Source organism: Microcaecilia unicolor, chromosome 10 (assembly GCF_901765095.1).
Source record: "Microcaecilia unicolor chromosome 10, aMicUni1.1, whole genome shotgun sequence".
Classification (NCBI taxonomy): domain Eukaryota; kingdom Metazoa; phylum Chordata; class Amphibia; order Gymnophiona; family Siphonopidae; genus Microcaecilia; species Microcaecilia unicolor.
The window spans coordinates 170066323-170083173 of record NC_044040.1 but is presented as its reverse complement, the minus strand read 5'-3'; the positions used below and the strand labels follow the sequence as shown (position 1 = coordinate 170083173).

General features: G+C 45.2%; 1 protein-coding gene across 9 annotated transcripts in view; it reads left to right on the top strand.

Annotated features, from left to right (window-relative positions):
- Positions 1-16851, top strand: part of SLC19A3 (solute carrier family 19 member 3) — a 68981-nt gene that overhangs the window by 20535 nt on the left and 31595 nt on the right. For all 9 annotated transcript variants that reach the window (XM_030216881.1, XM_030216879.1, XM_030216880.1 and 6 more), the window contains one exon: positions 12008-12160. In XM_030216881.1, the coding sequence (XP_030072741.1) occupies positions 12008-12160 (153 nt within the window). The remainder of the gene's footprint in view (positions 1-12007; positions 12161-16851) is intronic.

The window sequence follows — 16851 nt, the reverse complement described above, 5'->3', positions numbered from 1 at the left end:
ACAGACAATCAGGTTGCCATGTACTATGTCAACAAGCAGGGGGGCACCGGATCTCGCCCCCTGTGTCAGGAAGCCGTCAGCATGTGGCTCTGGGCTCGCCGTCAAGGCATGGTGCTCCAAGCCACATATCTGGCAGGCGTAAACAACAGTCTGGCCGACAGGTTGAGCAGGATTATGCAACCTCACGAGTGGTCGCTCAATTCCCGTGTGGTGCGACAGATCTTCCAGGCGTGGGGCACCCCCCTGGTGGATCTCTTCGCATCTCAAGTGAACCACAAGGTCCCTCAGTTCTGTTCCAGGCTTCAGGCCCACGGCAGACTGGCGTCGGATGCCTTCCTCCTGGATTGGGGGGAAGGTCTGCTGTATGCTTATCCTCCCATTCCTCTGGTGGGGAAGACTTTGTTGAAACTCAAGCAAGACCGAGGCACCATGATTCTGATTGCTCCCTTTTGGCCGCGTCAGATCTGGTTCCCTCTTCTTCTGGAGTTATCCTCCGAAGAACCGTGGAGATTGGAGTGTTTTCCGACCCTCATCACGCAGGACGAAGGGGCTCTGCTGCATCCCAACCTCCAGTCCCTGGCTCTCACGGCCTGGATGTTGAGGGCGTAGACTTTGCCTCTTTGGGTCTGCCAGAGGGTGTCTCCCGCATCTTGCTTGCTTCCAGGAAAGACTCCACTAAGAGAAGTTACTTCTTTCATTGGAGGAGGTTTGCCGTCTGGTGTGACAGCAAGGCCCTAGATCCTCGCTCTTGTCCTACACAGACCCTGCTTGAATACCTTCTCCACTTGTCTGAGTCTGGTCTGAAGACCAACTCCGTAAGGGTTCACCTTAGTGCAATCAGTGCATACCATTACCAAGTGGAAGGTAAGCCGATCTCAGGACAGCCTTTAGTTGTTCGCTTCATGAGAGGTTTGCTTTTGTCAAAGCCCCCTGTCAAGCCTCCTACAGTGTCATGGGATCTCAATGTCGTTCTCACCCAGCTGATGAAACCTCCTTTTGAGCCACTGAATTCCTGCCATCTGAAGTACTTGACCTGGAAGGTCATTTTCTTGGTGGCAGTTACTTCAGCTCGTAGAGTCAGTGAGCTTCAGGCCCTGGTAGCCCAGGCCCCTTACACCAAATTTCATCACAACAGAGTAGTCCTCCGCACTCACCCTAAGTTTCTGCCAAAGGTTGTGTCGGAGTTCCATCTGAACCAGTCAATTGTCTTGCCAACATTCTTTCCCCGTCCTCATTCCTGCCCTGCTGAACGTCAGCTGCACACATTGGACTGCAAGAGAGCATTGGCCTTCTATCTGGAGCGGACACAGCCCCACAGACAGTCCGCCCAATTGTTTGTTTCTTTTGATCCCAACAAGAGGGGAGTGGCTGTAGGGAAACGCACCATATCCAATTGGCTAGCAGATTGCATTTCCTTCACTTACGCCCAGGCTGGGCTGGCTCTTGAGGGTCATGTCACGGCTCATAATGTTAGAGCCATGGCAGCGTCGGTAGCCCACTTGAAGTCAGCCACCATGGAGGAAATTTGCAAAGCTGCGACGTGGTCATCTGTCCACACATTCACATCTCATTACTGCCTGCAGCAGGATACCCGACGTGACAGTCGGTTCGGGCAGTCAGTTCTTCAGAACCTGTTTGGGCTTTAGGATCCAACTCCACCCCCGAGGGCCCTGTTTGTTCTGTTCCAGGCTACACTCTCAGTTAGTTGGTAAATTTTTTAGGTCAATCTCAGTTATGTCCTCGCCGTTGCGAGGCCCAATTGACCAATGTTGTTGTTTTGAGTGAGCCTGGGGGCTAGGGATACCCCATCAGTGAGAACAAGCAGCCTGCTTGTCCTCGGAGAAAGCGAATGCTACATACCTGTAGAAGGTATTCTCCGAGGACAGCAGGCTGATTGTTCTCACAAACCCGCCCGCCTCCCCTTTGGAGTTGTGTCTTCCCTTGAAGTGTATTGTCTTGCTACATACTGGACTGGCCGGCTCGAGCCGGTTTCGGGCGGGAAGACGGCCGCGCATGCGCGGTGCGCGCGGGCGCGCGAGGGCTAGCAAAGGACTTTGCTAGTGAAGTTTCCGATTGGAGGGGCTGCCGTGGACGTCACCCATCAGTGAGAACAATCAGCCTGCTGTCCTCGGAGAATACCTTCTACAGGTATGTAGCATTCGCTTTTCCTCTTATGTTTATGGTTAGAAGAACTGTGGGAGGGCAACATTTGAAGTCATCAAATCCCAGGCATTCTCCCAAGAGTTCATTGTTTTAACATCTAGATCAGTGTTTACAAGACTTGTCCTGGAGCTTCACCTAACAGCAGAAGCGTAGCCAGGTTTTGACGTCAGGGGGAGCAAACCTTTTGTAAAATAGGTGCCAGTGCAAAGCTGCAGACCCATTTTGTATAGGTACTATTTCATTCAAAATCTGTTTGGGGGAGCAGTTGCTCCCCTTGCACCCCACCTAGCTATGCCTCTGCCTAACAGAGTATCCATGAATGAGTATGTATGTTACACATTTACATCCTCTAGAGACTAGTGTATGCAAATATATCTGGCGTTTATTCATTGCAGATATCCCGAAAGCCAGACCTGCTAGTTCAGGCTTCAGGATAAAGTTGAGAAATAATGAATTAGCCATATCTTAGCCCTAGTAAATTACAGATGACCACACTCTTTATATTGTCCCATACAGACTAAGATGAACAGGAAGCTACTTAGTTTTCCTTTTAATAATGCCAGCAGCAAGCTGCCCTACTTTTTTTTTTCTATTTTTTTTTTCTCCATCACCACACCTCAGAAAAATATGACAAGAGTGCAACAATAAAGGGAGGATATGAGTAACCTGGCTGAAAGAAATTTCATCCTAGGTCAGCCATGCAAAATGGTTTCTTGTTGAGTTAAACATAAAAGTAGTTTTTGATTTGTAATCAGAGGTTTTTAAGTTTAGATACAAGATTCCCAGATGGAAATATAGGCTACAATATGGAATTGCAATGTGGAACCTCAGCCATATTTCTAGAGCCCAAGAAAGGGGAAAAATTCACCATTTAAAAAAAAGAAAGTATAAAATCAGAGTAAAAAGGGAAGGAACACAACCACTAGCTAATGTCATTTAAAGTTTGAGAGTTAAAAGTTGCAGTGTCAAGGTCCATGAACAAACTGGTAAAGTGTAGTAGTACAGTTAATCCTTCATAATGTCAAAATCTAGTTAATATAGCTTTATGACTTCTCAAAAAAAATGAAAGTACTTTTGTAAGAGATGCTACACATCATCACTCAGCTGTCATCACTAAAAGCCCTATTTTAGAAACAACATGTATGTGAGGTCAGCAGATGGAGGGTGGAGGCGAATCTAAAATATGCATAACTACACCCGCTGGTAATATGGCAAAAAAACAGAGCCATAATATCTACATTTCAAAATAGCAGACAGATATACATGTATGACACCTGTATTCAGCAGTGTGCTAGCACTTACTAGCTGTCAGAAGATGGGTATATATGTGAATACAAGCTCAGTGACAATCAACATATGGAAAAATAGCCATGGATACATGAGTAGGTTTCATGTGTATGGAGCACTGTCCCTGTAGCTTTTATGTGCCTTCCTGCACGCCCCATGTGCATGGCATAGTTTACCCCATGAAACCATTATGTGTTTCTGATCTTGTGTTACATAGCAACCTCTAGTAGGCCAGTGATTATACTCCTGTTCCTTTGGTGCGTTCTACCCCCTTCTGAAGCAACTTCCTGTTTCGAATGCAATGGGACTTGGGAGAGATGCTAGATGGGAGGGTAGTTGGGAAGAAAGAGAAAGATGTTGGACACAGGGAAGGAGAGACATGTGTTGTGTTGAACAATGGAAGGGGAGGAGGTAGGGAGAGATGCTGGCTTATGTGGGATAGGGTGGGAGGAGAACAACGGCAGCAGCAGCAGGAAAGAGAGAGAGAGCAATGTTGGACCATGGAGGGGAGAGAGAGGAAGAGAGATGTTGGACCATGGAGGGGAGAGAGAGGAAGAGAGATGATTGACCATGGGGGGGGGGGGCAGGAGAGTAGAGAGATGGGACAGGAAGATGATAGGGGTGTGGAGAAAAAGGGACAGGAAGATATTAGGCCATGGTGGGGGGATAGGGAGAGGAAATATTGGGCTCCAACAGTGAAGGGAGGGAGGGAAAATTGTGGAACCATGTGAGACAGACCAAGAAGGGATGGCAAGATAATTGTTGAGAGGAGGATAGCGAAAACAGAGGTAGTAATGGAGGATAGATGGAAGGGAATAGCAAGCTGAGAAGGCATGATGGGAAATGGGACAGCCAAGGAAAGAGAGAAGAATATGGAAAGTTAATTGGTAACTGAAAAGTTAAAAGAAGGAAAAGGGTGAGAAAAAATGAAGTTGGGTGGATAGAGGCTGAAAATAAAAAAGGGAGATAAGACAGATAAGGGAAAGATTGATATGTCATAGACAGGTGTAGTGAAGGAATAGAACAAGACAGGGGAGAGAAGAAAAGACAAATAGACAAAAGTCACTGGAAAAGAATTAGCAGAAGATGGAGAAACTGGGACCAACATGATGGAAAAATAAAATATCCAGAAAAAAGTGTTTTATTTTCAGTTTATTAACTGGAATATGTTAACTTTGGGATTTGTGTATCACAAATGACTTTGTATTGTGTTCACAGGCATAGCCAGATGGTTGATTAAGGGGGAAACAAGGCTAAACTAGTGGGTAGATACCAAATTCTTACCCTGCCTCCCCTCCTGCCCCACCAACCTCCACCTGAATGCAAAATATAAATACCTGATCTGGCAAGGATCTCCAGGTGAAGACTTCCTTTGCTGTTCCAACAGCCAGAACTCTTCCAAGCTCTGCAGCCAGTGGCAGTGTCCCCGAGCTGCTGTTGCCACTGCTGACCCATGCCCGTGAATGCTTGTTTTTTTCTGCATACATGAAAACTGAGCATGCATGAGGGGGAGGGCAGCAATGGTGGCAGCAGCAGCAGCTTGTGAACACAACCACCAGCTGCCGAGCTTGGAGATACATTGTATCTTCGTTCCATCTCTGTTACCAAAGCAGTTCCGCCACCAAGACCCTGACGCAGCTAAAACGAAACACTGGCCATCGTTGGCTTGGGGCAAGAGTGCGGAACATTGTATCTTCGTTCCATCTCTGTTACCAAAGCAGTCCGCCACCAAGACCCTGACGCAGCTAAAACGAAATGCTGGCCATCGTTGGCTTGGGGCAAGAGCGCGAAAGATTGACAGCGCACCGTGGAGCACCTTAGTGCTGTTTGTTTGAAAGCTAAGTATTTCTTTCAAACTTCATACACATACTCACAGTGTTGTTGCTGTGGTATGTTTTCACAAGTGTTCGATTTGTTTAGACCAGTGTACGAAGAACGTTACAGTTACCGCAATACACTTTAGGTTTTTGGCCAATGATGAACAGAAGATCTTTTTCAAGACCCGTTTCAGGTCTGTTGTGTATCATCGAGGAGTTCTGTGAGGCCTTTTTTCCTAAAAAAAATCATCATTACACTCACAGCTGCCACACTACTGGATACGTGTGGGGTTTTTTCATTCAGTGGGGATATCTTTTAGTTATTATCTTAAGATTTCATATCTCCACACCCCATTCAATTGTATTTTGCTTAAATTAGTACTTTCTTTTCAACTTTTTCTTGCTGGCTAACCCTGAGTATTGAGGAAGTACTCAAAGGTGAGGCAGGAAGGGCCCAGAAAGTAACATCATCTGCAAACAGGGAGAGGCCATTGGTCTTTACTCCACTTGCCTGAAATGAAAAGTCTTGCCTCACCAATTTGCTTCATTTCTTTGAAGGCGTGGATAAAGGTGAGCCGGTTGATGTAGTGTATCTAGATTTTCAGAAAGCTTTTGATAAAGTTCCTCATGAGAGACTCATGAGAAAATTAAAGAGTTATGGGATAGGAGGCAAGATTCCGGTGTGGATTAGGAATTGGTTTTGGGATAGAAAAAAGAGGGTAGGGTTAAATGGTCATTTGTCTCAATGGAGGAGGGTGGACAGTGGAATGCCAGAGGGATCTGTACTGGGACCGGTGCTATTTAACATATTTATAAATAATATGGAAATTGGAACGATAAGTGAGGTAATTTAAATTTGCAGATGATACAAAACTATTCAAAGTTGTTAAAATATGTGCAGACTGTGAAATATTGCAGGAAGACCTTATCCAAATGGTGGACAAATGCAAGGTGATGCTCTTTGGAAAGAATAATCTGAATCATAGTAACCTGATACTAGGGTCCACCTTGGAGGTCAGCACTCAAGAAAAAGATCAGGGTGTCATTGTAGATAATATGCTGAAATCTTCTGCTCAGTTTGCAGCAGCAGCCACAGGAGCAAACAGGATGCTAAGAATTACTAGGAAAGGGATGGTGAATAAGATCGAAAATACTTTAATGCCTCTGTATCGCTCCATGGTGCAACCGCACCTTGAGTATTGCGTTCAGTTCTGGTTGCCGTATCTCAAAAAAGATATAGCTGAATTAGAAAAGGTTCAAAGAAGAACGACCAAAATGATAATGGGAATGGAACTCCTCTCGTATGAGGAAAGGCTGAAGAGGTTAGGGCTTTTCAGCTTGGAAAAGAGATGGATGAGGGGAGATATGATTGAGGTCTACAAAATCCTGAGTGGTGTAGAATGAGTAGAAGTAAATCGATTTTTTACTTGTTCCAAAAGTACGATGACTAGGGGACACTTGGGGAAGTACATGGAAATATGTTTTCACTCAATGAATAGTTAAGCTCTGGAACTCTGCCAGAGGATGTGTTAACAGTGGTTAGTGTGTCTCGGTTTAAAAAAGGTTTGGACAAATTCCTGGAGGAAAAGTCCATAGTCTGCTATTGAGAGAGACATTTTGAAGCAACTTCTTACCCTGGAATTTGTACTATGGAGTGTTGTCATGATTTGGGTTTCTGCCAGGTGCCTGTGTCCTGGCTTGGCCAGTGTTTGGAAAACAGGATACTGGGCTAGATGGACCATTGGTCTGACCCAGTATGGTTACTCTTAATGTTCTTATGTCTAGATCAGACACAATAAATGAAGATACATTTTATTTTAGAAGGAATATTTTTCAGGGTGCAGTTTAAGGGCTCTGTTTACTAAGCTGCGCTGTAGCATGGGGATGATCAAAAGCAAACGCCGGCACTAGAGGCTGTTAGCGCCGGCATTTGCTAACGCCCAATGATCAGAGTCCCCGAGCGCGTGAAACGGCGCGTTCGAGGGCTCTGAACGCAATTAGCATACAAATGCATGCAAAACAGGGCTAAACATTCATCCCCAATGATCAGCGACCAGCGCACCAAAGATTGAGTCGCTGGCCACGGCAAACCCTACGCCAGCTGCGAGCTGGCAGAGTTTGCAGATCATTGGGGAGGCATGGTGAGCCCTGTCCAGCATGCTAGCAGGCCCCCATTCCCCCCAACAAAGCAAACCTGAAGACCACCCCCGCCCCCAGCGACAGGGAGCTGCAGGTCCAGCGGACCTCCAGTACCCCCGATGATCCCCCCTCCCCCCACAGGTTCAGGGAGGGCTGGAGATCCGCTGGGTCTCCAGCCCCCCAACCCCCCCCCCAGCAAAGGGTCCCTGGTGGTCCAGTGATCAATGTACCCCCTTCCCTACCTACCCCCCTACCTTGTGGGTTGGAGGAAGGATGTAGCCTGCCTCCCTCCTCTTCCTTCGACGCCGCAAAATGGCGGCGCCTAGCCCTGCCCAGTGTATCCTGGGTTTCGCTGGGCGGGGCTACACACCATATAAGAGAGAAACTCTGTTGCTCGGGGGGGGGGGGGGGGGTTGGTTGCCCACTGGGCCACCAGGGACTGTTTTGGAAATGTTGAGGGGAGTTACGGGGGGCTGGAGACCTGCCGGATCTCCAGCCCTCCCTGAACCTGGAGGGGGGGGGGGGACCGGAGGTCCACCGGACCTCCAGCCCCCGTTGCTCGGGGCAGGGGTAGTTGGAGCCTGGTGGTCCCATGGATCTCCAGCCCCTGTGTTTGACAGGTTTGGGCTTTTGACAGCCCAGACCTGTCAAACAAGTGCGGGAGGATTGTGCTGAGCACATGCTCAGGCACAATTCTCCCGCTCTTCTACCCCATGATCAGAGATAATTGCGTGCTTAAATTTGCCTGCAATTATCTCTGATCATAGGTCTAATAACACCCTGCGCTGTTCCAGTGCTAGTTTTTGGAGCGCTGTTTGGAACTGCGCGGGGTTTTGATCATCTGTTTGTAGGTGTGCTAATGTTTTTAGCACTTGCTAAAAATCAGCTTCTGCTAACACTAGAGACACCTATGGGTGTCTCCAGCATTAGCATGTGCTAATTTTTAGCACACGCTAAAAATGCTAGCGTGCCGTAGTAAACAGGGCTCTAAGATTCTTATGTTGGTTTTTAAATGTTTATATGCAGAACTACCTGGATATTTTATTGAGATATTGAAGCTGTATATGCCAAGATGTACATTGTGTTCTGAATCTGCAAAGTATTTGCATGGTCCTTCTGCCACAGCGTGTCATTATGTGGAGACACAGAACTGTGTGTTTTCTGCTGTTTCTTGGAATGAGCTTCCCAGTTATTTAAGGTGTTGTGGAAGTGTACAACAGTTTGTAAAATTATTGAAAATTCACTGTTAAGGCTTTTTTAGAGTAAGTTTTATGTATTTTTACTGTGTTGCTTTTAACTCACTGGACAGATAGGGTTTTTGGGGCATTATGATTTTAGATGTATTTTGTTTGTGTATATTGCTTATGAATGTACACTTGTAACCCGCCGTGTTAAAGGCAGGATATAAATTTTAAAGTAAATAAACATAGAAGGTTTTTCAGTAGATATGGGCTGTCATTTCCAGTGCCCTGAAGAATATCAATAACATATTTCATGTCATTGCATGTGTTTAACGAATGAAAACAAGCAAAAAAAAAAAAAAGCATGACCTTTCATGGGTTTTTTTATTTGCTGGTAACGTCTTTATTTTACAGTATAATAAAGTACTCTGTTGTGCATATACTCCTAACAGCAGTATATTACTTTTTTTTTTTTTTTTAAATTAATCAGCCAATGAAAGTAAGCAGAAATTGTTGGTACGTTAGAAAAACATGACTGAAAATTTGTTATTGTTTTATTTGTAGGGCACCTCTGAAAGTCTGGAGTTGCTCCTATACTGACATCCTTGGAATTACTTAAGCTATTGGGGCACCTGAATGCCATACACTTAGCACCAATTATATAATGTCTTGGCACCAAGCTTCCATTATAGAATGCTTATGTTTATTCGTTGCTTGATATACTGCCTGTACAAAAGAAGGTCAAAGCGCTGTACAAATTAAAATATAATAAAAACAAGGAAAGGAACTACAAATATTGATAGGAAAGGAGACAAGCACACAAAGGGCTAGATTCTATATACTGTGCCTGAAAAATCTGCGTGGTAAAAAATACGCCCAAGCGTATTCTGTAAAGTACGCCTAAATTTGATAGAATCGGCTTAACTTTTTATGCAGTATGTAGAATACGCTGAACGCCTCTCCAAGTGACCAAATTTAGTTGTGTCCATTTAGGCCATATTTTACTTGGCCTAAATCCCAATGCCTAAATTAGGTGCAAAGTGAGTGTATTCTATAATAATGCGCATAGATTTTTGAAATGCCCATGACCCGTCCATCCCACGCCTATACACTTAGCAAGTTCTGTGCATAAAATTTAATGCCAGTACTGATAATTGCTTCAGTGCATTCATTCCCAACGCTACAGCGGTAGCTAGTCCAGTGCTAATGGCCTCTAGCACCCACATTTCCTTCTCAGCATCGGGGCCTAAAGGCAATTCTAAAGAAATTAGCTTTCAGGAGAGATTTAAATTGGGAGAGAGACAGTTCAGACCTGAGGGGAAGGGGAAGATCGTTCCATTGTCTAGGGGCTAGAAAAAAGAACGCAGTAGAACATGTGGAATCGTGTGCAAATTTTGGGGAGGGAAGAACTATACTGGCATATTCATGTTTAGTCACACCCTCTTATGCCATGTTAATGGCAGGCATAAGATGGCAGGCATAAGATGGCACGCCTAAGCGTGCCAAGTGATATGTATGATCTATAGTATTCTATAAACTACATGCATGACTGAGACACACCGCCTTACAGTTATGTACTATGATGGTCTTCTACTAAGCCACGGTAGCATTTTTAGCTTGCAGTAGAAATCAGCTGGTGCTAAACACCAAGATGCCCATAGGAATATAATGGGCATCTTGGCGTTTACTGCCAACTGATTTCTACAGTGAGCTAAAAATGCTACCGAGGCTTAGTAAAAGATCCTCTATGGCACTAACTTATAGAATACTGCTTAGAGCATGTAGGCACCTGTCAGTGGCACCTTTAATGTGTCTAGTGGGCTCATTTTCAGAACAGAAAATCATCTAAAAAGTGGCATAGAGCAGCATTTGGACGTTTTTCTCACAAAAACGTCCAAATCAGTATTTTCAAAACCTATTTTTAGACGTTTTTCTATGAAGTCTGTCGGAAGTACGTCCAAATCTCTAGGGGGCATGTTCAGGGTGGGACTTGGGTGTTCCTAAGACTTAGATGTTTTTCAGCCATAATGGAACAAAACAAAAACATCCAGGACTAAAACTAAGACGTTTTGAGCTAGACCTGTTTTTAGAACGAATAAAGCACAAGAAGGTGCCCTAATTAACCAGATGACCACTGGAGGGAATCAGGGGTGACCTCCCCTTATTCCCCCACTAACCCCTCCCACCCCAAAAAAATGTGATGAAAAACATTACTTACCAGCCTCTATGCCAACCTCAGATGTTATACTCACGTCCATTAGAATAGCATGCAGGTCCCTGGAGTAGTCTAGCAGTGGTGCAGTGCACTGCAGACAATTGGACCCAGGCTCCCACCTCCCCCTACCTGTTACACTTGTGGAGGAAACTGTGACCTCTCCAAAACTCACCCGAAACCCACTGTACCCACATATAGGTGTCCCCTTCACCCGCAAGGGCTATGGTAGTGGTGTACAGATGGGGGGTAGTGGGTTTTGGAGGGCTTAGCAGACAAGGTAAGGGAGCAAGGGTGAGATGTGTACCTGGGAGCTTTTTATGAAGTCCACTGCAGTGCCCCCTAGGGTGCCCTATTTCTGTCTTGGGATGTCAGGGGGACCAGTCTACTAAAAATGCTGGCTTCTACATCCCAATGGCTTGATTTTGTGCGTTTTGCACTTGGATAGGTTTTTTTTTTTTTTTTTTCGAAAACAGACCAAAAAAAACTCGTCCAAAAAACAAAACATCCAAATCACAAAACAGTATTTTCGAAAAAAAAAAAAAAGGTAGATGTTTTTCATTTTAGAAAATGACCTCCTTTCCTATTTAGATTTTGGACATTTTTTTGCAAAACGTCCAAAGTCAGGTGTCATATTGAAAATGCCCCTCTAAGTGGCACCAACCTCTACAAGCCAGCTTATAGAATTGCCCTGTATGGTAGTGGCACTTGTTGAGTACAACTGAGTCCCAGAGTTGTTTAATTTGCACTAAGGTCAATAATATGTTGTGTTATTAAAATATATAGTTCATCTGGGTGTAAAAACCGCAAAGTCTTTGAAAAGAGACCTATGTTTCTGCCTTTCGCCTCCAGTATTCAGTTGCAACTTTCATGAGACCACCTTTCACTAAAGAGAGGCATCTCATTCATATATATTGTTGCTAGTACTAGAGTGATCTGTAATCTGAAAGAAAGAATTCTTGGTTTTAGTACTTGAACAGATAAACTCACACAATAGGATTTGGCCAATCCAAGGTATGAGTCTTATCTACCTATCTCCTCCCCCTACAACTTATTGTACTTTAACCTTAGTTGTTCATTTACAAACTGGAAACCCAAAAGAAGTCGGTAATGAGGGAAACATTCTTGAGAACTTCTGAATGTAGAATAAAAAAAACATGCTCTGTGCATACTTAACCACTGTTCCTCACTTTGTTCCTCTTTAAAAGATGATGGACTGTTTGAAGAAGCTGCAGCCCCAAAACTGGATTTATCCTACCGTCATCCTCTGTATTTATGGGTTTTTCTCCATGTTGAGACCATCAGAGCCATTTCTTGCACCTTACCTAACCGGGCCAGATAAAAATTTGACCATCGATGAGGTACGTTCAGATCCAGTGACAGAAAGCGGTTTTCTCTAAAGTCATAATTGGGTACAGATTTTAGAAGTGATGAATGGCTTAAGATTTGCTTCATTTAGAGTCTGCTTTCTTCTGCTGAGAAATTAAAGTGTGTTACTGAAATGCTGGAATCTGCTTGCTCAGGAAAATTTTACAGGATGGGGAGATGAGAATTTTATTCCTAACCTCTCAGGGAAAATGGCAGGCTGGCATCAGAGTTCCCTAGGGGTATTTCTGTTTTGGGTTGTACAGCCACATTTATTTACAGCCTCACTTAATATTCACAAATGATGATTATTAGTGCAAGGTTATGCTTCCAAATATGCAATTTATTTTCTGTATCCTCTGTGAGCACAGCAAATGGAAAACAAACCACCCGGCGTCAAGCATTCTTCCCTCCCTCCCTCCCACCCGGCACCAGCCCGCCCGGCCTCCATCCCTCCCTCCCTCCGCACCCGAAGAAATTTAAAAGTCTTCCCTTGTCCGTCGGAGTAGGCGGCGTCAGCATCAGCAGTAGCAGCGAAAAGCGTGCTGCTGATTCGGCACGTCTTCAGCCTTCTGTCTTTCAAGCTCTCATTAGGACGGGACCAGAGAGCTTGAGAGACGGAAGGCTGAAGACGCGCCGAACCAGCAGCACGCTTTTCGCTGCTACTGCTGATGCTGATGCCGCCTACTCGGACGGACAAGGGAAGACTTTTAAATTTCTTCTGGTTCGGAGGGAGGGATGGAGGCTGGGCGGGCTGGTGCCGGGTGGGAGGGAGGAATGAATGCTTGACGCCGGGTGGGAGGGAGGGTGCCCTGGTGCCTGCTGCTGGGTGGGTGGGAGCGAGCGAGGCCTGGTGCTTGGGTGGGAGGGAGGGAGGCCTGCCTGGTGCTTGGGTGGGTGGGTGGGAGGGAGGCCTGCCTGCCTGGTGCTTGGGTGGGTGGGTGCCCTGCCTGGTGCTTTGGTGGGTGCGTGCCCTGCCTGGTGCTTTGGTGGGTGCGTGCGTGGGTGGGTGGCCTGCCTGGTGCTTGGGTGGGTGGGAGGGAGGGTGGCCTGCCTGGTGCTTGGGTGGAGGCCTGCCTGGTGCTTGGGTGGGTGCCCTGCCTGGTGCTTGGGTGGGAGGGTGGCCTGGTGCTGGGTGGGTGGGAAGGAGGGAGGATTGGTGCTGGGTGGCCTGGTACTGGGTGGGAGGGAGGCCTGCCTGGTGCTGGGTGGGAGGGAGGCCTGCTGTTGGGAGGGCAGGGGGTAGAGGAGGGTGGCTGGAGGGGAGGGCAGGGGGAGAGGAGGGTGGCTGGAGCGGAGGGCAGGGAGGAGAGGAGGGTGGCTGGCACATGGGCGGCTGGAGGGGAGAGGAGGGTGGCTGGACATGGGTGGCTGGAGGGGAGAGGAGGGTGGCTGGAGGGGAGGGGCAGGGGAGAGAGGAGGGTGGCTGGACATGGATGGAGGGCAAGAAATGAAGAAGAAAGGAGGAAAGTAAAGAAATAAATGGAAAGGAAGTCCTGGAAACGGAGTTAAGAGAACAGATAGAGAGCAGCAGAATCAGCGACTAGGACCAATATGGATAGAAAAACAAAATCACCAGACAACAAAGGTAGAAAAAATCATTTTATTTTCATTTTAGTGTTTGGAATATGTCCAATTTGAGAATTTACATCTGCTGTCTTATTTTGCACTGGGTATACTGGAGCTGTAACAACTTACAGAAATGATTTATAATGAAAGAAAATCATGTTATTTTTTTCTCCTATACTAGTATAATATTTTCAATGATGTCTGTTTATATGCGCCATGGCTGGTGTAAGGGGGTGTGGCTATCATAGGGGTGGAGTCATATGTGGTGACCCCGCCCATAATGAGTACCGGCACTTCGCGATAAATAATTAGATTTGGGTTGCTGTTTGGGCACTTGGTCTCTGAAAGGTTCGCCATCACTGATCTAGAACCTCCTGGGTCTATTTCCTTACAGCAAGGTTTTCTTGTCAGGCTATGTGGATTTAAAGCAACTTCAGTTTTGAGCATTGTTTCATGCCTTGACAGAGGTGCATTGCACAGATACTAACCCTTATTAAGGAATTTGTGAATTCGTTAAGCACAGGAGCTAGCCAGTGAGACCCATTATGACCTACTAGAAAGGGCAGTTTACACTACTTTTAGGTCATTAAACTTTCAGTTTTTAATTTTTTTCCTTTGTATTTATTTATTTTTTTGCCCAGCAATCCTCTCTTACTTCTTTGGGCCTCTAAAGCTATCAGACCTCTACTATGCTATGCAGGCACAAACCTTCATTTGACAAGATTTTCACATTATATAACAGCCTACCCCATCTAACCCAAGCATTGCAGTCTTCAGCCAGGGGCCAGGTGTCTTCTTCAGAAACATAATATGCATGCATCCTGAGTCTGACCACTAGCTGCCGCTGTTGTGCACATTTTTCATCTTGTTTTAGCAGACTCGAAGGGGTCCTTTTAATAAGCTGTGCTGGGTGCTAACGCATGCCTAATACAGGACATGCTAAAGCGCCCTGTTAGTTTTGGCACGTGCGCATGCTATGTGATACTTTTTTTAGTAATTTTTTGTGAATGGGTGTTCCTATGCTAAACAATTAGCGCATCTACATTACTGCATGCTAACTGGTTAGCACACAGTTAAAGCTCCTAAATAGGTGGCAGTAAGTGCTCACGTTAATTTTTTTTTAATGGTTGTGCATTAATGGTAACAGTGCATGGCCATAAATGAATAGGAAATGTATTTATTTATTTATACCCCCACATTATCCCCACAAACATGCAGGCTCAATGTGGCTTACATAAACCGGAGAGAGAGAACTCCGGGTGATATCGGATACATATGAGAATAATAGAGTAGAAGGGCAAGAAAGAAAGGATACTGTACATATAATAGTACAAAAGAATTGGACTAAACAGGTTCCACGTATGCCAGCTGGCAGAGGCTATAGTCCTACACTGTTCCCAGTGAAAATGCTTTGATAAACAGATGCGTTTTTAGTGCCTTGCGAAAGGTAAGGTAGTCTCTCAGACTGGTTATGTCTCGAGGAAGTGCATTCCACAGTTGCGCACTGAGGAAGGGAAAGCTTGACGCCTGAATAGATCCATGCTTACAGCCTTTCCAGCTGGGGTAGTGCAGGGTGAGATATAATCTCGAGGACAGGTCAGCATTTCTGGCTGGCAAGTCAATCATATTCAACATGTAACTTGGGACGTCCCCGTTGATGATTTTGTGAACCACAGTGCAAACCTTGAATTCAATGCACTCCTTGATCGGAAGCCAGTGAAGTTTAGCAAGAAGAGGCTTTGCGCTATCGAACCGGGCTTTATTGAAGACAAGTCTCGCTGCTGTATTTTGGACAGTCTTTAGTTTTCTCAAAGCAAAGCCCTTACACCCTGCTAATGTACCATTGCTGTAGTCCGTATGACAAAGCACCAAAATAAGGATTTTTTTACAGCCACAGTAGAAATGGCTTTAGCACATGGGAAAGACCTGCATAAAGGCATGCTAATGCCAATTCTTACAGCAGCTTTGTAAAAGGACCTCTACATTTAGCATGCGTTAAAAGAATTTGGTATGTGAAAACACCAGCTGTATAGCCAGACCTCGATTATGGGGGGGGGGGGGGTCGTTGTGTTCCTCCTTCCCACTGTTTTCGCCCCCCCCCCCCCCCCCCCAGCAAATACCTGAGCTGGCGGGGGTACCCAAGCCCCGGCATCAGAAGACTTCTGTGGTGATTATTCGGTGATGTGCTGTCTGCCCTGATTTCCTGCTCTGGCACACTTGCTGGGTTTTAGTGAAACTGAGCATGTGCAAGCTCGTGCATACTCAATTTCATTAAAAAATAGCATACACATGGGAGGGGGAATCTGGGCAGGCATGCAGCCAAACCAGCAGACTTTGGGGGCTTGAACCCAAATTGAGAGGGGCCAGGCCCCCAAGGCTCCCCGTGGCTATGCCACTAGAAAACACATAGAGAAATGAAACAAAAATGTGTCATTTCAGATGATCGATATGAAATGATACAATACTCTTGGTATTTTCAATTATATTTCACCCCCATGGACTAGGAATGTGGCCTTTGCAGTACACCAACCCCAGTTGGTTCAGGAGTCAGCAGGCTCAGAAATCACCCTGGTTCCTCCGTGGCATTGCACAGCATTACCACTTTACCCCTAGGCTGGTCTTATTCAGTTTATAAAACATCCAGGTTCAAAACTTAAAAACAGAACGGTTTTAAGCAAATTTATATTTTTATAAAAATTAAAACAGAAAAATGCAGATTCAGCTTGGTTTTCTGTAGCTCTGTGTATGTGTAAATTATTGGGAAATCCAAACTTTTCTTTAATATCCTAGATTTTGCTTTGAGGTCAGATGAGATTTTATTAGATTTAACTTGAAATTTAGAATTCTCTTTCCAAGTAAGAAATTATTTAATCCTAAAATCAGATACATATATTTGCATCTGGTTCTTAGAATCTAATTAGGGTGTTTTCTGTAAAAAGGAGAGATAAGAGAAGGAAAAATCAAATTAATCTTCTTAAATTTAGGTTGGTTATCACCTAAAGATAAAAATAGCATATTTTGATGCCTTCACTCTGATAGTGTGCAATGCCTCTCAATTGTAGGATGAAACATCCAAAATGCCAATTGTGAGGGTAATTTTTATAAAGACACCTAGACT